The 24,917-nt window shown below is 31.9% G+C and overlaps 1 protein-coding gene across 1 annotated transcript in view; it reads left to right on the top strand.

Annotated features, from left to right (window-relative positions):
• Nucleotides 1-15,367, top strand: part of LOC106476895 (adhesion G protein-coupled receptor L3-like) — a 76,043-nt gene extending 60,676 nt beyond the window's left edge. The window contains exons 10-21 of the mRNA XM_022381396.1: nt 869-1,052; nt 3,421-3,564; nt 3,724-3,929; nt 5,045-5,094; nt 5,798-5,909; nt 6,312-6,415; nt 7,176-7,566; nt 7,982-8,085; nt 8,764-8,932; nt 9,964-10,107; nt 12,853-12,919; nt 13,172-15,367. Of these exons, the coding sequence (XP_022237104.1) occupies nt 869-1,052; nt 3,421-3,564; nt 3,724-3,929; nt 5,045-5,094; nt 5,798-5,909; nt 6,312-6,415; nt 7,176-7,566; nt 7,982-8,085; nt 8,764-8,932; nt 9,964-10,107; nt 12,853-12,919; nt 13,172-14,082 (2,586 nt within the window). The 3' untranslated portion in view covers nt 14,083-15,367. The remainder of the gene's footprint in view (nt 1-868; nt 1,053-3,420; nt 3,565-3,723; nt 3,930-5,044; nt 5,095-5,797; nt 5,910-6,311; nt 6,416-7,175; nt 7,567-7,981; nt 8,086-8,763; nt 8,933-9,963; nt 10,108-12,852; nt 12,920-13,171) is intronic.
• The last annotated feature ends 9,550 nt before the right edge of the window (nt 15,368-24,917 follow it).

Here is a 24,917-nt window from a genome sequence, read left to right on the forward strand (position 1 = left end):
AACCCGTGACCCTCAGGTTGTGAGTCGAGCGCCTTATCCACCTGGCCATGCCGGGCTCTTGCTTAAGAAAGCTAGCATCTTATTTCTCCAGTTACATCTGGCTCTCTCTCCTTAAAATAAATCTGACCTAGTCAAAGTAAACTTAAAAGAGAAGCTATAGTTAGTTTTCTCACGTTATGTATTCAGCTTTTGTTTAATACCCAGTCTGCGAGTCTGGGTGTCATGTTTGGGGCATGGATTTGCAAACAAAGTTTTCCGGTATTATCTCTTTTATTATTATTATTCTGAACTTTTTGCAATACCTGGAATCTGAATTGTTTACCAGCGAGGTTGAATTCGCACTAGCTTTTAAGCTATGAGGGAGTAAATTCCATACCCCAATCCAAAAGTCCACACGAAATACGGTATTGGCCGCACATTATATGCAATATAAAATCTGGTTTCTCAATTCTACGAAGCCGTTTCGCGAGTTATATCGATAGAAATGATTGAGTAAGGCTTAATGAAGCTTAGCTGCCGTTGTAAGATTGGCTGAGTGCGGTACCTGTCTGAATATGAACGCTTCTACTATTTTGTTACAAGAGAAACACAGTCTGGCCAACCTTCTAAACTCCATATCTTCGTGGCCGAACATTATTGAAAGATTAGTTTATTTGGGAGTAAAGTGTGGTCTTTTAAGGTTAACAGACCAAGCTCTTTATTGGATTACATGTATTGGGAGCTTTAACTTGAATACCGGAAACAGTGACACTCCTCTATTGCTCATCTAATTCGATCTGATTGACTCGCAAGCTGGGTGTTAATAAGACTAGAAATTAAGCTTTTTTTTTATCAGCTAGGAAAGGTTAATTAAAAGATATTTTCATAGTCCATTGTAGAAACCGTTAGCAATCTACTGAGTGATAAGCAGAACGAAGCTTGGCAGGATTTGACGTCATCAGAGCGTAGGCAAGTGACATCGGGCCTCCTGCAAGGATTAGAGGAAGGAGCTTTGCTGTTGTCGGAGTCACTGGTACAAGAGAGTAACTTTCTGTTGGCCAAAGAAAACATCTGTAGGTTTATAATAAAAATAAATATTTATATTATTATTACCCTAATATATATTATTATTATATTAATATATTCCTTATATCATTTGTAGTTAAGCACAATGTTACACAATGGGCTATCTGTGCTTTGCCCACCACGGGTGTCGAAACCAGTTTATTAGTGGTATAAATCCGCAGACATACCGCCGTGCCACTGGGGGACATATATATAGTCTTAGTGTTTCAATTGTATAATACTTTAAATTAGTACCTGACTTTATCTTTGACAATAAAAGTAACCCATATAAAGAAAATGTATAGTTTACCTAAAAACATTATAGCTATTCCACTCTCACACTACTACCTTTCCTGAACTAGTAGCGTTTCAAGCAATGTGACCTGTGTTTTTTATTAGTTTACTTGGTACTTATATGTGTGTTACGCTTTGATATAAACTATCACAGTTATAAAGCTATCACAACTAAAAGCTCAGAGCATGGTCAGAACCATATCGTGGTTCGAGCTTTGGACATTCAGTAACGCACTTTTAAAGGTTAACCACTAGGTTACTGACAGACAGACAAGCAGACTAGCAGTCAAAAATCTGAAGTGGCATGTAAAAGTTGTAGTGACCATTATTTCATCTATATAAATATTGAAGCTAAGTTTTTGATCAAACAAAATGGAAGCTATGTACTTAAGCAGATCATTAACCATTAGATTAAGATCATGACTAGCAGACAAACGGACAGAGAAGTCGCATAAAATCAAACACATTAGTTAAAACAGGTGTGCACAATGAGATTTCTTTGAATAAAAATTCCTAATAATGTCAGGAGTTGAAACTTAATTAAGTATTCATTGAACTAAGTGAAAAGCAGCAAAATTCCTTGCTAAAAAGTAATTTCTTTGTAATGAATGCACACTTCACGTTGTTACGTATTACAATTTCTAACAGCCTAAAATTGATTTAAATTATAATTTAGATTTAGAAGTTAAATAAATGTCAATATGTATCCAATTTATGATATTTGCCAACAACAGTTTCTTTTTTAATACAAATATATTTTACTATACAAACAGTAACACAATTTACAATAACAGTTATTACAAATAATGATCTCTGTACAAAAGGTTTACAAACTTACAAACAATATGAGTCTTCTTTCTGGTTTGGAACTTCCTTAATATCTTATCGAGGGTTCACGATGAGCGAATTAATTTCGAGTTGATGAAGATACAGTTCACTTAACAGGGTGCTAGCTAACTTCATATTATTCTTTCTCCATCGGTCACACGTCGAGTTTTTCCACCGATAAGATTAGGTAATGTTTTCGTAAAAGTACTAATGTCCGATGTGAATCCATTGAAGTTAAATGGTTTGTAATGTTCGAAATTTATGAACGTTCCTGGTCAAATATTTGAAGTTACCGGTTACTAAACGTTATTCACTGTTATACTTTCCGAGGTTTATAGCATACCAATTGTAGCAAACCAATAATATGTACTGTCTTTTGGCGCGTCGCGTTGGTTGTATTTATAGGCGTGAGAAGAGTTTCTCGAAATTTCACCTTACGCAACAATATAAACGATGCAGTGTTTACGTACACACATATATTATTGATTTTTAAAGTCGAGAATTTTCTACAAATTTAGAGAATAGACGGGAATTTCGCAATACAGATTAAACAGTGTAAGTTATGTACATTTCTAAATATAAATTTAACTTAAACAAATATAGATAATAAAATAGATATATAATAGTAAATCCGTCACAAACTGAAGAGTGAAATTTAAAAATAAATTAATCAATATTTTACAGTATCAAAAAACAACGAAACGAAAATAACGTTGAAATTCACAAATAACCGGAACAAAAATTAAAATAGTAATGAATATTTTATTTGTAAATAGTTTTAGAGAGCATCTTTTGGGATAGCCAAAGAGTGTTAAATAGTTGTACTATATTTCCGCATTGCAGTTTGTTTGTTTGTAATTAAGCACAACGCTACACAACGGGCTATCTGTACTCTGCCCACCACGGGTATCGAAATTCGGATTCTAGCGTTGTAAATCCGCAGACATACCGCTGTTCCACTGGGGAGGGGGCAGACAGACAGCAAGAAGCTTTAACAACAGTAGTTTACAAATATTTATTAATGGGTGATCAGAAGGCAAAAAATGCACGTATTTTAAACGTTTTATTACTTTTACTTCTTTTGTAATATCTGTATATAAACAAACAACTAAATTTTATTGTATAGTTACGACGAGAAGTATTCGCAAATTTTATGTTTTCTATTAATAAGTTCTATAATTTATCCTTAAGAAATACTTTTGAGCATTTTAAATGCTTTTTTTTGGGTAAATGAACAAAACATTTGTGTTCTAGTAATGCTAGTACAAGCTGTAGATGTCAGAAAAACGCAGACTTTGGTGTTCCCTTTACCGTCTCATGTCCGAGGTTCGAATTGGGCCAGGGCCGAAGATTCGTTACACCTTCCTGTCCAGTCTTTGATAGAATATTCTAATCAGGGTAAGAATCTAGCTATTATAAGTAAGATAAAATGGCATGAACATAACAAGATTAACAGTTATGCATTTGTGAAAGTAACATTTTATTTCTTCGATGCGGGCTATGTTTTTGTAATCCTTCATTTTACAACAACGTGTAAGTGTTTCTAATTATTCACAGGATTAGCTCGTATAGTTCTACGTATTTACAACAAGGTTGATGAACTGCTAAAACCAGAGGCTGGTTTCCAATCTCACGTAACTCAAGTGCAGGACACTACAAACGTTACATGGGTCATCAACTCTCGAGTTGTTGCCATCACTGTGGGAAGAAGAAGGAGGTTGAGGTTGTTGGAGCCGGTACAGATCAGATTCAAGCACATACAGGTAACTTAAAATGTTTGGTTTTATTTCTATTATCGCCTTAAAGGCTTATATCTGACATTAAGTAACTGAAATACTACGTTCACCTTCCATTATAAGGCTTCATAGTCTGAACACGTTAACCATTGGGCTACGCCCGGCCCCCATCTTATTATTAAAATGTATCAAACTGTATTCTTGTTATCATTCTGTACCTGCTGATCTTTTTCTAGAAAACAAGCACAACAGCAAAAAGCGCCTTTATTAAAGTATTTTTTTATTTAATAATTAAAAGAAAGTGGAAAGCTTTTCAAACTTCTTTGAGTTATGTAAAAATTGAATTACAAGTAGGGAAGTATGGAAGACGTCATCGTATGCATAAGGGAGGGATTGGTGTAGATAGTACTATGCATTGTAAAGGAAAGGTATTTGAGGAATAAATCTGACATCCCTCAGAGCCCCATCTAAGACAGCAGTTTTTATCTGTTAAAGTTTTGTGTGTGAATTTCTTCATTTGTTTATAGACATTTCAAATACAGGTGTCATCATCCTGTTGAGTTTTAATACTTGTACCCGATACCCAGGTTTTGAAAGCGTCACTAGATCTGGTGTCATTTTTGATCAGACCATCTAGCTCAGAGTGTCTTTTGTACTAGAGGTGTTTGGTGGATAACAAGTGTTGTGGAATAGGTTTAACCCAGTAGTTTTTAACTTCGCAATCATTGAGACGTCTCACAAAGCCATCACATTCGTTCAGAACTCTACATACCTAGCCTCTTACGTGAATAGTCTAAGTAGGTCATTTAACTGTCTTAATTACTTTAAATATACATCACTTCCATTATGGTTTGTAAACTTTGTGCATTCAAATACAAAATACCACAAAAAATGTCATAGACGAAGGATGAGTTTTTCGTCTAGAGTAATATTACTTTAGTTGCTCTTTATCTAGGTAATACTGGACGCAGTAAATGTTCGTACATTAAGAATTTCAAACTGAAGTTTTTAAAAGCATAGTAGATCATCTTAGAAAACGTTGCAGATATTTAGAATAGTGTTATATTTTTCAATTTTGAAACTTTTTCTACAGAAAAAAATATAACTTTACTAAATTAATGAAACTTTTTTCTATCCTCTAGGAAGAAAATGTTACCAATCCACAGTGTGTTTTCTGGGACATTATGTTAAGGTAATTTTAAAACATAGAGTTTGTTCAAAAAACGTTCAACAGAACATTGTAGTGGAATAACATTCAGATTTGTAGAAAACAGCAATAATTTTACACTCCAACATATTGGTTAGCTGGCATTGCCATGTAGTGATGTGTTATCGAAAAAATAGACGAGCTATTGCTCTGAAATACCTTTTATATATTTTTCCAATAAATCAAAAAATTCTGCGAATATTTCTGCCAGTTCATATAATAATAATGACAATAATATAAAACCAATAACGAATGAACTGCTAAACTGAATAAAATAAAGTGTCTAAAAATGTAACGACCTCTTTTTTTTTTTTAAACAAATTTCCTATGATAGAACGAGCCTGACTGTAGGTTAAACCTAATTTTACGTTAATGTGACAATCAATATATAATCGAGAAACCAGAGTTGCTTAGTGTTAATATATAAATTTGATTTTTAGAACCTATTAACTGAGATTGTTTGTAACAAAACCTAGAAACCTGGACTGCCTTTGTAGCAATAATGTTTTGTCACAATATCCTGAAGTAATATTTATTAATCTCCAGGCAGGATCAATCTTCGAAATAACAACATAATTGGTTCTTTTCTGTAGCTAGTTGGCAATTTTTTTATAGAGTTTACGTGCGATGCATTATTATGAGTCTATAAGGAAGGTATTCTTCTAACTAAGTACATGTGTACTTACAGAGAATGGTCGAAAGAAGGATGCTGGACAGTGCAGTCGAACACTTCTCACACTTCTTGTGCTTGTAATCATTTAACCAACTTTGCATTACTTATGGAAGTGAAACCCGTTCAGGTGAACTGACTTTGATAGCTTCTTAATAATTTGCATTACTTTAAAAATAATGATATTTTACCATTTTCAGACTTCATTTAACTATACCTCAAGGTAGACTCACCTCAAGGGATTTTTACTTTCTATTTCCGTTTAATCAGAATATTAATAATAATAAAATCTACATAGATCAATTTAAACAAAACCCTAGCACTTTCGACAGGTGGTCCAGTCTTCTTCAGGGAGAAAAGAAGAAGGAAGAATACTACGAAACCAATGGTAAGCGCTAGGGTTTTAGAGAAGTTGACCTACCAAGTCCTTTCGATCCCACGTGTTTTTTATTATTATGAAATGCTATATACATAAAAACGTTTTCAATAGAAGAAAAGATTTACTCATGAATTTTTAATTTTGTTTCTCTAGCCACTTTCTTCAAAACACTTTACCCTTCAACTAGTGACCTCGTTAGGGTGTGCTATATGTGTAAAGTTTCTCCTGATAACTGCAGTTTCCTTGTATGTGTTACGGTAAGTAGGCTTTACTTTAAATTCAATATTATTACAGCAGTGCTGTCTCTTCGCAGTAGTTCAAAACATTGGTTTATTTTTTTAACAGTCTACGTTTTTTGTCAATTCTGTCAAATCTATCAAAATGTTGTAGCAGTGATTTTTTTGTGCACGTGCCTGGGTGTTAGGCTTATATCCAATATTGCACGTAATGGTGCATTATTACTAATAAGTGTTATTCTAGTTTGTGTATGTGTGAATGGTTTTTTTAGCCATCTATCTTGATATTTTCTCGTCTGTTCGACACTAATATATAAATCCTAATCAGTTTCTTAATAACAAGATTTCCCAACGGTAACATACAGTAGGTTGGCACAAATGTTATATATTTTTGACCCTTTTCGCTTAACTTACTACTTTTTTTGACATCTTCGTAATTTAAGATCAATACAGCAATTAAGCCCAGTTTTATAATTACTATAAAAGTTGCAACCGTTATGATAAGCAGGGATAGTTTTACTGATAAAATTATACTTGTATATGTTACAGACTCCATTGTATTAAGTTGGATTAGCAAGATACACGTGCATATATTAAGAATAGTGCCTTTGGCTTTACGGTTGTAAGTGAATATGTTTGAGTAATGTCGTTAGTCTCGAAAAATAGTAGAACACATATATATATATGTATATGTATTTTGCTGGTATTGATTCTTTTCAAACAACTCATGTTATCAAACTTTCAAGTACTTAATATGTTTTTTTTTTTTGTATTATTTTAGAAAATCTCAAACTGATCGAACTACTATCCAGAAAAACACGTGTTTTTGCCTCCTAGTGGCAGAGCTAATCTTTGCAGCAGGCATTAATCAGACACATCTTCGAGTATTATGTGGATTTGTGGCTGGAATCCTTCATTACTTCTTTCTGGCTGTGGTTGTCTGGATGTTCCTTGAAGGCTTCCATTTGTATGTGTTGTTGATAGAAGTTTATGACTCTGAAAAAAGCCGGGCTCGCTGGTATTACGCGATGGCTTACGGTATACCAACAGTGATTGTTGCTGTATCAGCAATAATTGATCTCCAGAGCTACGGGACCAGCGAATATTGTTGGTTACGATCTGATAATTATTTCATTTTCAGCTTCGTAGGACCAGCAGCGGGCATTCTTTTTGTAAGTAACGTATAGCTGCAACTATATAAATATATATTTAACGTTTTGCTTTACAATAACTGTATCACTGTTGTTTGTTTTTTAGCCTAAATAGTTAGGATAGCTGAATAAACTCTTAAACTAAGGAGTTAGCTGTAACCTCCTTAAGTTGATAGTCCAAACGATAGGATTGTTCTAACTCCGTTGTTCATACGGTAGGCTCAAAGTCTTCAATAATCTTATAAGTAATTAAATGTAAAACGAAGCAAGTATGATCGAATTTCAGGAGAAGACACAAGAGGCAAAAATTTAAAACCACTTACATCAAAATATTAATTGAATCATATCAGTACGAACTATTTATCGAAATGCTTGTTTTCTTCTCAATACGAGTTTCATAAATTATAAGTTATTCCACCTTATTTCATCTTGTCAGGGTTGTACAGTGTTCCTGTGTATTGCGACCTGTATTACGTGTCACCATACCAACATTCCTACGATTATCAAATGCAAAGAAGCGTCGAAGCTGAGCAAAATCAAGTGAGAAACGTTATACGTATATTCTTTTCATTGTATAATTATAAATCTAGGTGAGATTCAAGGAGAAAAAGAAACATTTAAATGAAGTCTGATCGATATAAGACTTAGTTTTAAAAGTAAAATTCTCTTATTAAAATTATATCACTAAACATATACAAGCTACTATGACTCATGCAGAATCCATCAAGAAATATTTAAACTATTACTTCATCACATGTTCATGCATTTTAAGTTCTTAGTATACACTGAGATAATACACTATTATATGTCAGTTTCTCGAAGTAGAAACAGAATGTCGCGGGTTTTCAAATATATTACAATATCTGTGATAAATGTAGGAAACATTTCTAAATGCCTATCAGTTATGTATAGCATTAAATACAAACGTCAATACGAACACGACAAAAAAGTAGTGCTTCCTATTTCTGACAGACTTGAGACTATAAATACTGTATATTTAGATTTGTAATTTCAAATGTAAATAGACACATTATTATAAAGGTTTTGAAGTATAAATCAAAGAACTTTAGCAGGAAAAATATATTTTCAATATGTTAAAAATATGGTGCTCAGTTTGGATAAATATACGTATATAAATTTGGGTTGAATAGTTTTATATTTGTATATATGAATGAACATGTATGTGTATAAACGTAATGTGTACACGTAATTTTGCAGAATATGGATAAGATGGACCATCGTTATGCTATGTTTATTAGGCCTTACATGGACGTCAGGTTTTCTGTATGTCAACCAAGGAACAGATTTTCTTGCTTACATCTTCACGGTTCTGAACTGTATCTTAGGCTTATTTATATTTGTATTTTACTGCCTGCAGAATGAACAGGTAAGATAGTTTCGTTTTTCATGAAACTCAATTAAATTAATTATAAATTCAGTTTACCAAAATGGGTAATTAGAAAATTAGGCACTTTTGCAAAAAAAGTCAACATCTTACACCCGTTTCGTAAGGAAATTATTATGTTTTCATTGACCATTTACTTGTAAACAATTGATAACAGTATGTAAACAATTTTCGGAAGCTTTTCAAAGCTATTGCAATGATTGTTTACAAATAATATAGGTATAGTTAATGTAAAACTACCTTTTCATTCCTTCACTTCAAAAACTGTTAGACGCTATCCAACTTTTCTGCTATATACTACATGTATATAGCTCTAATACTCTTGTTTTAGTAACCTTTTGATTTTGTAGAAGTAATGTGAAACGTATTAATTATACATTATGTAACAAAAACATTTTCTATCGATTAAGTATTGCAGTTTCGCGGTGTTTCAGCCTGTCTATTATTAACTAATAAGAGCTGATCTACATTAAAACTTCAACGCTTACGTAGTCATAGAATGGTTTTGCCACCTTGTGTAAGTTTTAATGTTTTTCATGTTACACGAATTCCAAATATATCAATTGTAATTAAACCCTACAGTTTAGAATTATTCAGTGACTTATTATTTTCTTTATCAAATTTCCTACTTGCTTGAATTAATTATTGTGGAAAAAGGCGCGTTGAACTATTTCTAACAACCTATTTAGAGAATCATTCCCTGTATGTAGCTTGGTCATTCATAATTCTATCGGAAAGTATGTTAATTACATTTTGTTACAACCTGCTAATTATGAAACGTGTAAAAAAATGAAATAAAGAGAGATATGTTTGAAAAATAATTACATTTTTTAGGGTTAACAAAAATATTATATTGTAATTTTGGTTTGTGACCCAATAAGGCTACAGATTCTGCAAAAAATTGAAACACTGAACATTAATAATAAAAACTTAATTCACGTTTTTTTTTAGATAACGCTATTGAAGCTGTTATCGTTTTACTGCCGTTAATACTGTCGTTGTTAATATTATAGGTACAAGAAGTCCTTTCAAAGTTCTTAGAGCGATATGAATGGTTACCAAAATGTTTTGTTCCTACCAAGCCAAGAGAACAGTCGAGGGACGAGCTCTCAGGAAGAGTTACAATGCCAACCAACTTGCCGCCAAGCCAACACAGTGTGGGTACCTCTGTGCCTCTGACTTCTTCTTCTGTTTGTTGTTTATCATCAGGTATTGCACCTGTTCTTTTGCGCCCATTTGTCTGCTTACTCTGACGTGTGTTTGTTGTAAAATAAAGCAGTTACTTTAATAACAAGCTCTTATAATTCTTGCTTTATGTTCTATATAACATTGTTTTTACTTTCCTGTTTTTCAGAATGCTAAGTCTGATGCATGAATTTTATACGCTTTGCCAATGAATGTTACCTTCTCAAACCCACAACTGTTTATCTAACCGTAAGAATAATGAACGAAACACTATTTTCACTCTATTGACTTTATTTTGTTGATATATTTATCCTCATTCTTTCTAATTTGTGCATGTTTTTTTACTAGTTGCTGTTTTACTTACTGGGACGAATGTTTCTAAATTTCTAGATGTCTGTCATTTCCAAGGGTGCAAAAGGTTTCTTTCCTAACATTCACAATGAGCTCTTGACTGAAAAATTTATTAATTAATTAATTTTTAGTAAATGTTTGTTGGTTAAGAAAAAATTAGAAATTTTAATCGAACATTTGAAAGAGTTTTATTTGTTTAGAATTAAGCACAAAGCTACACAATGGGTTATCTGTGCCCTGCCCACCATGGGTATCAAACCCGGATTCTAGGATGTAAGTCCACAGACGTGTCACAAGGGGGGGGGGGCATTTGAAATAACTTCTCAAATTGAAATTGGCAAAGAAATTCCAACATACATAAATGTGTCGATATTATAGTTTTATTTTTCTTCCTTACTAAGAAAGACGAAAATGGAAATATATAATAAATGATTTTTTTCTTGAGGGCAAAACGGTTCTAACTGAAAAATAAATAAATATATATATATATATATATCCGTGAGCATTATATCTGTGGAATAGCAGGAAAAGTTTTTATAAAGTTGTTTTGGTTAAAAGAGATCATTTTAAAGTTGTTAGGTTAGACGTTTATGTGGCTTCTTAAAATATCACACTAGTCAACATAATCAACTATGAAACAAGTAAAAACTTTATTCGTCTAAAAAAGTGGAATACTTAAAGAAATAAATAAATGTTAAAACGACATGTTGCCATTGTTCGCCTGGTACCCTATATTGACACAGGTACTTCTTGGGTAGAAAAAAGTCACATTATTCAATTTGACATGCACATCACGTTTAAATAAGTATAAAGGAGCTCCTGGGTATTTATTCAACAGTGGTTTTTAATGAGGGACTCTCTGTTAAGAGCAGTTACACCTATCTAATAATGGGTAAATACAAAATACCTTGAAAACAATCTAAAGATCCACTATTAAGGAACAACAACTTTTGACATTTCTACATGTCTTCTTCAAGTCAACTTTTGTTAGTGTCGAAACTTGTTGTTCCGTTAAAGTAAAACTAAACTTTAGTTTAAATGTCTTCTTTACTGAAGCAGCCACGAGAAGCGTTACTTGTATATTGGAAAACATGAAAGGGGTTTATATATTCCACATATATTCCTTTATTTAAATGTCTTCTTTACTGAAGCAGCCACGAGAAGCGTTACTTGTATATTGGAAAACATGAAAGGGGTTTATATATTCCACATATATTCCTTTATTTAAATGTCTTCTTTACTGAAGCAGCCACGAGAAGCGTTACTTCTATATTGGAAAACATGAAAGGGGTTTATATATTCCACATATATTCCTTTATTCTAATATTCAGTTTTCTTTGCGTTTCTCCTACGTAAAGTTTTCACAAATCATTGCCTGTAATTTTATAAATACACTCAGGATTTTCAGTTTTTGGATATTTTTTAGAAATTAGGGAAGAAAGTTTTGTATTGGTTTTGTAAGGGATGTAACCTCTATATCGAGATAAAGTATTTCAAAGTTTTTACTCCATCCTTTTCTATTAGCACTGGCTACCCCTGGTATACAGCAAAAAATTGGGTTCCGTTGGCGTTTAAAGAAGGATTATTAGATCTTTATAATAATTCTATTCACAATTTCAATTTAACTCTACAAAGCAATTTATAAATCGTCCTATTTCCAAAATAAAACTTTTTTGGCTGTTACACATTCCTTTAGCATTACTTAAAATGTTTTTTTGTAATATCCAGTTTCTGTGCTGAATTCCAAGGTATATAAATGTCAGAATGTCTAGGTTTCTGATAAACCAAATTTTAGAAACCATTTTCTGATTTAATAATAGAAACGTTAAAAATGTGAACGAATTCTTTTTCAGTCTTTAGTATAAATAACAATATTATATAACTTACTAAGATGTCTATGAAATTTAGCATATTTTAGACTCAATTCACCTGTAACAGTATTGTCCATATATCTTAACCAATAAAGATGAGAATAAAATGAAGTTTCTATAGCTCTCGTTTCTATTTCAATCATAAATAATTTGGCTAAGACAGGTGCCTGTGGACTATCCATACTAATTCCATCTTTCTGATCAAATGTTTCTACCAGTAAATTGAAAATTAATACGAGTTGCTCTAAACATGAAGAGTTCATGAACATTTTAAATTCTGAACAAGATCTGGATGTGTCGTTCGGTTTAAAACAGTCCAGAGTAAGATCAATCGACTCTAAAACGAGAAATTGTGTGAACAGGGAATAAATCTTAACCTAACCATGTTAACATTGGGACAAAAACCGAGCTCCATTATAAATATTATTGTTGCAAAGGTTTCATAAAAAAATAAAAAACTATAAAAACTGACCACTTTTGATCTGACCTTTGCAGATTCCACAGCATCTCAAAACCACTCAAGCTCAGAACTGTTTTACTTCTCCAAAGTTCACCACACAAGGTAAAAAAAAGTATGAAGCATAAATAAAACTAGTTTTACTGTATGTGTGTCTTGGATCGCAACTAGTTTTCATGTAATAGGCATTTCAGAGTTTGTATTATCATTATTTATATGCTTATTAAATAAACTTTCGCGAAGTTTGCAATAAAATTTATCGTATTATATGTTATGATTGAAATATAACTATAGGGTTGTGGTAATTGTGCTGAATGTTTTTTATTGTACAATGTTTGGTATTAATTTTTCAAACAGATCACCTATCTACGTCAATAGTATCCAACCAGGGAGATGACACCTTTCAGACTCCTTTACCAATCATTGGATCCTTGAGGAGAACAAGACACAAAGACAGTGGTATGACCTCTCAAACCAGAACATCACCAAGCGTATCGAGAACTAGCTCTCCCAATCGTTACGGGTTTGTAGCCAATCAGCATCAACCTGGAGTAGGTGATGATGGAGGTCATCAACTGTTTCAGGTTATTCCTTGCAACAGAAGGTCAGTTTGTGGACCTTATTCTGATTCTTCGGGCGTTTACAGTGTCTTCGCTGATCATATATATGAATCCATTGAAGATGATGTCAGAGGAAGTTCTACTCGTAGTGATTGTGACCATCGGCCATCCATGGTCAAACAGTCTCCTCCAGCAGAAAATTATTACGGCGACCATTCCGATCTTAGCCAGCATTCTTCATCTAGTGGATATGACCAGCGACCTCTACTGGTGACGTCAATTCCAGAAAAACCACACCCGACAACATCTAATCAGCTAGTGTACGGAATGAATCTAACTCACGATAACTATTCACTAACTTCCACTCCAGAGTTTCCAAGGCAACAACAAAGAGACAGAATTCATGGTAGTGTCCGTAGAAATCCCAACTGTGATAAAATACCGAATGTTCACATGCTTAACACAGCTTCTCCAAAACTCATCCACGAATCTACCATAGACACATGTGGAAATCAGAATCAGCTGATCTCAAATATCGACCCAGAAGACTGGACGCCAGTTCTGCCAGATCTTCTCCGTTCTCCTCCAGATAACGTTGTCATGGCAATTTTAGATGGAGAGAAGGTAGTAAACCGTCTTCATACAGACGTAGGAAATGCAGAAGATACACGGGATCAATCTTTTCACAAACTTAGTACTTATTGTTGAAAATGAAGAGCGTTGTAAGGTTATTTTCTGTCCTTAACGATGCTGTGTGTGTGTATTTTTGTCAGTCAGTGCGTCTTTTGAGCAATGAATATTTGCTTCAAGAAAAATAAAAATGGTGTAGTGCATTTAAGTGTGGAATCCAAAGAAAGGTGTTATATAAGGAACACCAAGTAAACCAAAAGGCCAGGTGCACTAGGCATAGAACTTTTGAAGTGCCGTAGTCTACAATACTAGTCCATCCACGGTATAAAATTAAACACGAGGGAAGGGATTGAAAGTATTTGTCAGTGTGTTACTCTGATCCATTCTCTGTAAGCATTATGTTTTGTAAACCAATCTTCAAAATAAAAAGAAAAGAGTTTTTTGAGTGTGAGGCACAAGCCTAACGTTCTGTGAAACCTAATTGCCCTGGAAGATCTAGATGTGATACATTTTGTAACTAGATCAAAAATGTGATGTATATATATATATATATTTGACCAATTATAGAGAGCTTTGCATGTTGAAGAGACGTACACTTGACGTACTATTTAAAGACTCAGTAAGATGTTGCTATTTTTTCTCTTCAGCTTCTTAAGATAAGCTACATGGATGATATATATATTAAGGGTTTGTGTGATAGTAATTTCAGATCATTTACGTTAATCAAGATTTTTGTGTGTAAGGATTCTGGATATTCAAAGATATAGGAGTAATGGATCCTATAGAAAAATACTGATAATGATTTTTGGTGTTCGTCAGTATCAGAGTGAGAAGAATAAGCCAGTTTATCCCGACTTATGGTTTTGTTACCTCTCATTCTTAACACTATTAGCCATAAGGATTCCCGAGAATGTTAAGAAACGAAACAACTCCCAAAGTTAAGTTTTTGTAATTAGAGTTTAAAGTGACCCAACAGGTTCAAAAGAGCGGGTGAAAAAAATCCATCAAAACGTCTAGAATTCTTATTCAATGTCAGTGATACATTATCTTACTGTGATGCTACTCATATATTGTAAATTTTTGTGGACACAGTATATATCCTTCGTGTGGTTCAATAAGTAAAGAACTTTGACTTACTTAATTAGTTGTCTCTGCACACACTTCTCACTACATATAGATATAATAACAAAACAGTATACACCAGTAGTGTAACCACATTTATCGTATTGAAGTGTTCTGAAAAGAAAATATATGAAAACTTAGAACTTTTTAATATTGTAAGAAGATTAATTTAATCAAAAGTATTTCTTACGCATTGTGATTTTAAAATTTTCCTAACTTATATACAAATTTATCTTGTTTTTATGTAATTTTGTAAAACAAAAACTATTTGCGACTCTCTGTATATCGAATATTCTATATTCTTTTCTTCACAGGTACATGTACTAACAATTTCACTTTGTTGTCCATCATATATTTTTGTTTTATTTTCAATTATAACAATAGTGTACGTTATAACTGAAAACCTTAGTTTTTCTAAGCTTCAACAATTCTACTGTCGAAGTAATGAGTACTGTACGATTGTTCCCTTTAAAATATTTGTAAAAGCTCTTCGTTTCCACCAGTGAGTTTGGTTTGTTTTGTTTTGAATTTCGCGCAAAGCTACACGAGGGCTATCTGCGCTAGCCTTTCCTAATTTAGCAGTGAAAGACTAGAGGGAAGGCAACTAGTCATCACCACCCACCAGCAACTCTTGGGCTACTCTTTTACCAACGAATGGTGGGATTGACCGTCACATTAAAACGCCTCCACGGCTGAAAGGGCGAGCATGTTTCGTGAGAAAAGAATTCGAACTCGCGACCTTCAGATTGCGAGTCAAGCGTCCTAACCACCTGGCCATGCCGGGCCCCACCCAGTGAGACAGCGGTAAATTTATGGACTAAAAGTACTAAAATCCGGGGTTCGGTTCCCTCCAGATAGCCCAATGTGACTTTGCTCTGAAACAAACAAACAAAAAGCTGTTCGTTTAAACTTTTGACAAATTCATTTACTAAAGTCTTGTCATAGCTAAATTTGACTTTCATGAAAACTGTTTAAAAAAATTAGAGAAGAACAAAAAATATGATTATTCAGTCTGATCAATGTAAATTTAGGAACACCTTTATTCTAAGATTACTGTTCGGTAATGTTTTTAAAAAGGTATGCTTTAAAGTTCGCTTAGTTATAAGAAATTATTACCAGAATCTTATTTTCCTTGATTAAATTTTAGGTTTCAACAAACCTTATCATAAAAACATAGTCAGTCATCTCATGTCAAACTGAAATCTCAAGTACAGAAAAACAAGATGCTTTAACGAACAGAATCTAACATAAAGTTTGAACCTAATTTGCTAATATTTAAATTTCTAACAGTAAACATTGGTTGAAGAACAACATAAATAATGGTAGCGACCTTTTTCACATTAATATTATGACATAATGAGTGTTTCATTTCCTGTTCTTTGTTCACCCAAACAGAACTCCAATGTATGTCTGATAATATTTCATTATTATTACAAACAGAACTCCAATGTATGTCTGATAATATTTCATTATTATTATTACAAACAGAACTCCAATGTATGTCTGATAATATTTCATTATTATTATTACAAACAGAACTGCAATGTATGTTTGATAACATTTCATTATTATTACAAACAGAACTGCAATGTATATTTGATAACATTTCATTATTATTCCAAACAGAACTCCAATGTATGTCTGATAATATTTCATTATTATTACAAACAGAACTGCAATGTATGTTTGATAACATTTCATTATTATTCACGCTCCCATAGGAAATGTAAGCTACGTATTTGAGAGTTACTTTAATTGTATTTGCCTGCTAGCTTGTTGTGCTTGTTAAAATAATACAAGTGAGTAGATGGTTATGTATTCCATAGTTGTTATTGTTGTTGTTGGTGTGTAAATAAAAGCATGGTAATCTCACTGAGAGAAAGAAACGAAACGTCAGTTTATGAATTGTGAAGTACACCATGCTGTTAACACCACAAAGTAATGAACCTTTAGATGGATAATGGTTTCAAAGCGCCCTGCATGAACAAATATAACAATTAACGAGTTTACGTTAGGAAGCACAAAAACCATTCCTACAAACATTAATATTGGGAATTACTATAAGCAAAAGTACTCAGGTGGGGCAACGGTAAGTATATAGACTGACAACGCAAATATCAAAATGTGTGACTTTGAATTTAAACAAACTTAAACAAATATATTTTTATGGTTTCCAAATATTTGTTTATTACATTCTCATATATATGTAAAGTAGATTAGAATACTAAGATACTTATTTTATTCAAACAGGTATAGCGAAAGGATAATGTAAGAACATAAAATTGCTTTATTATTATTTTACCTCTTTATAACAACCATATCTTACAGAATGAAAGGTAGTCCACTTGGTTGCAAAATCGAAGGCAAGAACTATGAAATGAATCATAACAGACTAGATACATAACATTTATAATCGACATCCTGAGCACACTGTGCTACTTCAATAGATTATGAGTAATCTAAACTGTAAAAACGTGTAATACCATAAACTGTGTATTAATAAAAACATGGAGTCATAAAGTATGAATCTAACTCCGGACTAATTTACGGCAGATTCGTCCTTTTGAAATGGATATGATCAACTAACTGTCATCTTGCAATGTAACTCTAGTTAATAAGTCCATATATTATATATACTTTTATACACTAATTTATTTCCAGGCACATTTTGTACTAAACTAAGACGTTTTTATTTCTTTTACTTTTATATATTGGGATTTCCATGGATTTAGATCCTGATCTACTTTACTTTTTTGTTTCAATGAAAATAAAGGTTAAAAATGACAATTTCAGCTTTTGACATTATCGTAAGAAACAGAACTGTCAGGTAATTTTAAAACTTAGTTTCAACCCCAAACGATTATGCTGTCTGCAGGAGAAAGCTCAAGGATTTGGAAAGGTGGACCATTCTGCCTCTTTCTGAAGTACACATAATTAATGTGTTATTTAGTCATTAGATGGCAGCACTTAACATAGATAGCAAACGTTTACCGTAACTAATTTTACAAGAAACAGTTTCACAATTTCGCTGAAAAATAGATGCATTTTTAAATACTTGTAAGTTCATGTTAATAAAAACATACAAAATAATACAAAATTCAGTGGCTTATAAATGACGTAATTATTGCTTTTATAATGTTTTCCACAGATTATATTAATCAAATGACGGGACTCGTTTATTTTCATATAACTTCTTCCGTTTATCGAATAAAACTGTATGATTAGGAAACTAATTAGGGTTTTTAAGTGATTTTATCATACATTTTGAAAACATTAGTTTTGTTTCTTTTACCATACTTTAATTAGCCATTACTTTTAAATGTCGCTCTACCAGATGTCTCTTTATGATTATTCATAACTTATTGAACGAAAAAAAACAGACAAAAATAAAAAAATCCGATAACCGGAGCACTTTCGAAAAAAATTATTTTTCTTTGTCAGGGAAAAGAAGAAAAGTCTACCTTTCGGAAATGTTCCAATTATAAGTTTTCTTATTTTGTATACCTGTGATGGACACAGCAGAGATAGCCTATTGTGGAACTTTACACTTAACAACAAACAAACAAACTTATTCTTGTATTTAATTAATTTTTTTGAACATACGTACTTTTTTTCTAAAATCATTATTGAATAAAAGATAGTCCTGTTGGTTGCCAAATAAAAAGCAAGAGGTGAGAAATCAATCATAGGATGGTAGGTACATCAAATTTATAATCGATTCCCTTGGGCACGTTGTACTATTTCAATACGTTTTAAACTTACACTTATCCCGGCTTAATAAATACTCTAAACTGATAAAACATGTTCAAAAGTGTAGAACTCTGTATATATTGAAAATAGTATGGAGTGATCAGGTGAAAATCTAACTCCAGACTATTTTACGTCAGTTCCATACGTTTTGTACTTAAATGAATTAGAAAATATTTTTAGCCGCGATCTTGACCGAATTGAGATCTAATTATAGCCGCGGCTATTAAGGATTCCCTCATGTTATTATAGTTGAAATTAAACTTTCAACTTTTACATCATCGCAAGAAGTAAGACTGGTTTGTAGTTTTCAAAACCTGGTTTCAACCTTAATGGTTTATGCTGCATGTACGACGTACAAGGTACTTTGTTGTGGAAGCTACGCCTTTATCAACGAATAGTGGGATTGGCCGCACTTGATAACGCCCTCACAGATGAAAGAGCGAGCATGTTCAGTGACAAGATGCGAACTCGCCACCAGCAGAGTGCGATTGGAGTGCCTTAACCACTAAACCATAAAAAAGAAATAGCGTCATCCTTAGGTACATCTACCAAAGGCATTAAAATTATTGTCACTAACATTGCGTTAACTATGTATCAGGTTTCTCAGTAATAAGTAATGATATATATACCAATAAAACTGAAAAACAGATGTTTTTTGAATACATTATTCGCAAAACCTCTATAATTAATTTTTAATTAAGTGATTTCAAAATGTTTCCTCGTTTTTCTTATTTGATGCAATATATAACGTCAGGGGTCCTTTCTTGCCAAATGTAGAGAAATATCGCAAAGTTTAATTTATTTATAAAAAATATTATCTCGGAATATAAAAAAAGATAATGATTGCAATTCACAATAGTACTCTAATGTTTAGATCACTGAACAACATATGTAATAAAAACCAATGAATTAGAGAAAAACGAAATCAAAATGGTCAAAAGAATATTAATATATTATTATATTTATTTTAGTTTGTTCTTATATACATATATTTATTTTAGTTTGTTCTTATATACATATATTTATTTTAGTTTGTTCTTATATACATATATATTTATTTTAGTTTGTTCTTATATACATATATTTATTTTAGTTTGTTCTTATATACATATATTTATTTTAGTTTGTTCTTATATACATATATTTATTTTAGTTTGTTCTTATATACATATATTTATTTTAGTTTGTTCTTATATACATATATTTATTTATTTCTCGTCTTTTCGAATTAGAATGAGGAATGAATTTATCTTTAGTTCAATTAAGTTTATTTCTATCAAAGATATTCACGTTTTCTATCCTTGAATATTACAATCACAATTTAACTGGTGTATGACATTACCATTAAAGCCAAAAGAACACTACTGTTTTGAAACTAAACAGGTTTATGAAAAACATAAATATTTAACGTAAAGTCTGGCGTAAATTAAGATCACAGATTTATTTTTCGCATATTACAATAATACTGTAAAAATGATATTATTCAACTGAACTTTTTTTTTTGGATTTAATAACTATATAAACATTGGTAATTTTTTTTTAAAGACAATTTTTATTGGTTTACCAAAAACCTTTTTTGAACCAAATTTTCTAGTCGTCACCCCATTATCTAAAATATTTTTATAAAATTAATTCTTATATGCAGACTATTCCAAACAAAATAAGTTGTTAGACTTCAAATATTACACATTTTGCCACTATCTTAGATGCTCCATAATTATTTAGACGCTTAATCTCACAAGAACACAAATAAGTTCAAAGTTCTTTCAGAGGTTGTGCCTTATGCATGTTTTCAATCTTGGAATGTGCTATTTAGTCGTTAGATGGTAGCACTTGCAGTGATAGCAAACGATTAGTGTAACTAATTTTACTAGAAGCAAATCTACAATTTGATTGAAAAATAGATAAATTTTATGTAACTGTATGTTCCTTTTTGACAAAATGAACCTTCACTGAAAATAATAAAAACTCAATTAATTATTAATTACACAATTATTGCTTTATTAAGTCTTTCACGTGACAATTATCACTATATCAATTAAATGACGCAAGAGATTTGTATATTTTCTTTTAATTTCTTCCATACATCGAACAAAACAGTATGGTTAAGTAACTAATTTCGTGCTTTTTCGAGCGATTTTTGGATACTTTTTGAAAACATACTTTTCGTTCCTGTTACGTTTTAACACCGCACTACTAGATATTTATTTCATATTACAGTATAGTAACAACAATCAAGTAAATCCACTAAGTAAACAAACTTTAAATTTTACTATTTGTATAAGACGCTCGATAAGCAGACAAAAGTTTGCTGCGTAATTAAACTCAAAGTATTCCCTCCCCCACCAATGGCTCAGCGGTAAGCCTGAGGACTTTTAATGTTAAAAATCGCATTTCGATACCAGTGATGGGTAGAGCACATTTGCTTGAGATAACTCGAGCACCCTTCATACTTCAAAAATTATTTGCTCGAATTAACTCGGGCATCCTCCATGTTTAAAAAAATATTTTTTCGAATTAACTCGGGCAAACAATTTTTCGTCGTATTTTCTCGAATTTATTCGTATGTTATCATGTATTGCAACCAGGGCTCGCTTTACTGTATTTTCATTTAAATAATACATATCACGCACAAATCATGATATGAAACATTTATTTATCGATTATATTTTGTACAGAACTATAATAACAGATCATAAAAGACTTTTTGTTTCATTAATGTAAAAGCTTAGGCTATCTAACAGCGAAATAAAAAACACTAGCTTTTGGAACTAATTAAATAAAAACACCATATAGAGGGGTTAAAAAAGGTGTTTGAGAAAATTAAAATCCTGGAACTTTAAGTTATTCTCAGTTTACGGCAGAACCATCGGAAGACGTAGAATTATGTGAAAATAAAATAGCACATGTGGATGTTTAATACCTTTTACTTATATGTAGGATAGCGAAATTATAGTTTTACGTTTACTCTGGATTTAAATACTTAAGTATTTTCAAGCACCTATAAATATATAGTTAGCAATTGTCACTTATAAAATATTTTCCAAGGGATTTAAATTTGTTTGTTTATTTGTAATCAAGCACAAAGCTACACAATGGGCTATCTGTGCTCTGCCCACCACGGGTATCGAAACTCTCATTCTAGCATTGTAAGTCCGCAGACATACCGCTGTGCCACTGGGGGGAAGGGGTTTAAAACACCACCATGATTTTTAACAATCAAATAATTTTCTTAATGAACTTTATCCGGATCAAGTACTGTGAATGCATCGTAATCAAACAGCGAAAGAAAAACAGAGAAGAAGACAGATAATAATGGGAACAAAATAGTATATTATTATTAACAGTGAAAGAAAAAAAGTTGCGAAGAGTGTTGCTGTATAAAACTGTATTATTGAAGATACCCAATTTTTACAGCTTTTACCAAGAATTCAGTAATTTCTTCTCTTTTTTTTACTTGCTAAGATGGCAAATCAATCTTAATAATTTCTCAAACGAACTTAATTCTTTAAAATGACGTCTTTTGTGTTTGAAATAGTAAAAGTCTTTTTCATAAATTTATATCATTTGATAAAATTAGCTCTATAAAAGCTACTGCACTGCCTTTACAGGAAGAATTTAAGTATTTAATCAGCTCATAAGAAAGTGCAAAATTTCAATTTCGCACTTGTTTCACTTTAACTGGTGCAAGAGCCAATTGCCTTCTTTTTAATACTGTCGTATTAAAATGATCTATTTATCTAAAATGTATATAGAGATATCTATATATATTATACATATATTATTACAATTTATTGCCATATTTGACCTACTTCTGACTGAACAGTACAAAATATTAGAGATAGATGGCAGCACTGCCACCAAATCTTACAACTAATAATTAATAACATATTCATAGCATGATGATACACCACTAATTAATTTAAAATAATTTCTCGTGAAAAGATAATTTAGTATATATTTTAAATAATGAAGCTTTCTTCTTAAAAGTATTAAGGATTACTTTTATGGCTATTCTTATTAGCTTATAAAGGAAACTTCCAAATGTATTTAAAATCGAACGAATGAAAATGTAACTTAAAAAGTGCTTTGGATAGAAAACGTGCTAAAACATATAAGCATTGGAGTCATTCATAGACGTTTTAGTAAACGACTTTAAAATGGTGATTAAATATTATGAACATTTGTGTAACTACATGTTCTAAATGAACTTATAGTAATAATTAGTCAATATTCCCTGTTTGAGAAATCACTAGTCCCATTCTTGAGAAGTTCTGTTAACGTAATTTTAATTTATATTTAGTAACATAGCACCACAGACGAGACACAATATGCATTATGCAGATGAAACAACTATATATATATATGATGCCCTTTGCCTGTCTTCTAACAGAGGAAATAATAGTATTATTTAATCATTGTAAATCTGACACCATTGCATTATTTTCAAGAATCAAACAATATTCATTTCTATGCATGTGTCATCGTTGCACTATTTTCAGGAATCAAACAATATTTAATTCTATGCATGTGTCGTCGTTGCACTATTTGCAGGAATCAAACAATATTTATTTCTATGCATGTGTTATCGTTGCACTATTTTCAGGAATCAAACAATATTTATTTCTATGCATGTGTCGTCGTTGCACTATTTTCAGGAATCAAACAATATTTATTTCTATGCATGTGTCGTCGTTGCACTATTTTCAGGAATCAAACAATATTTATTTCTATGCATGTGCCATCGTTGCAGATGCTATACCACACTGTTCCTTGCTACTTACATTTCTATTTATGTAAGATAATTTGATATTTTGTTTCCTTGCGTATGTGGAGTTATATGGAATTTCTTTAAAGCTGTGAGTTCTTCCTAAATTATATTTTAGCGGCTTTCAAATATTATCTTTCATTTGCTATCAAAAACATATATATATACAGTTACGTTATTTTGTAGGCTATATTTTTACTCTAGACAACTCTAGATATTTGTATTATTATTCAGGTAGAAAGAAGTTTAACGTGACGTGATCGGCGTGACCTTAACGACTACAGCCTTCTTCGAAATTTAGGAAACAATATGAGCAGTACAAAGAAGAGCGAATTAGGATAGAGTGAGTTAATCAGTAATCAGTAATTAAACAGTGCAGTGCTCTGAAATTTTGAGTGCGTGCTTTGACGGAGAAATACAGAAACGAAATTACCTAGTGAGTGAAATTTCTGTTTAGCTTATTTGTGAAATTTATTAAGTGGACTGGACATCGTGTCATTCCTTTTTTTACCCAATAATCCAAAAGAACGAGGCCAACAATAGAATGCATTATAATAGAATCTATTTTTTTTACTAATAATAATGAGATAAAGGGATGAAAAATTCATAATCTCCTACGCAGTGTATCTAAAAGCATTAACATATAAAGATGTTTTCTCACATAGATATTACAAAGATAATATTGTTAAGCTTCGTTTGTAAATGAGGAGAACAGATAGTTCAAACAGTTTGCGTGTGTATATATCATTTCGGAGGTATTAGGTTTGCTAATACATTTCAGAGTCATTTGATGATAATATTGAGTGAGGGTAATACATATATATTATTGTCTTTTTTCGTGTTATACCTAAATCGAAGTTACTACACTTTTTTTAATAGGGTCGTTTGTATTTTGATCATTTAGCTTTGGCTGAGTATTTAAAATAACTTGTACTCTCATGGTCATCTCATTTTATACTGTTTGTGTACTAGCACATTTAACGTGTTATAAACATGCCATTACTAGCGAAATCAGAATAGCATGCAAACTAAAGGTGATCTGAGAATGATGAAAAATTGTTTATAAACTCCCGGGAAATATATGTTATAACATTTGAAACAGGCAGACGGAAACTATTCGTCGCTTCTAAAATAGTGGTTAATCACTAGAGTGGAACTCCTTACTTTTTCTTCAACAGCGTTTCGTTTACCTGCTCAATCAAATAAGAGAACACATGCAAATAAGATGAAAGAAATGTCTATCGTACAATCTCTGAGGGTAAAGGAGCAGCAA

Source organism: Limulus polyphemus, unplaced genomic scaffold (assembly GCF_000517525.1).
Source record: "Limulus polyphemus unplaced genomic scaffold, Limulus_polyphemus-2.1.2 Scaffold160, whole genome shotgun sequence".
Lineage (NCBI taxonomy): Eukaryota > Metazoa > Arthropoda > Merostomata > Xiphosura > Limulidae > Limulus > Limulus polyphemus.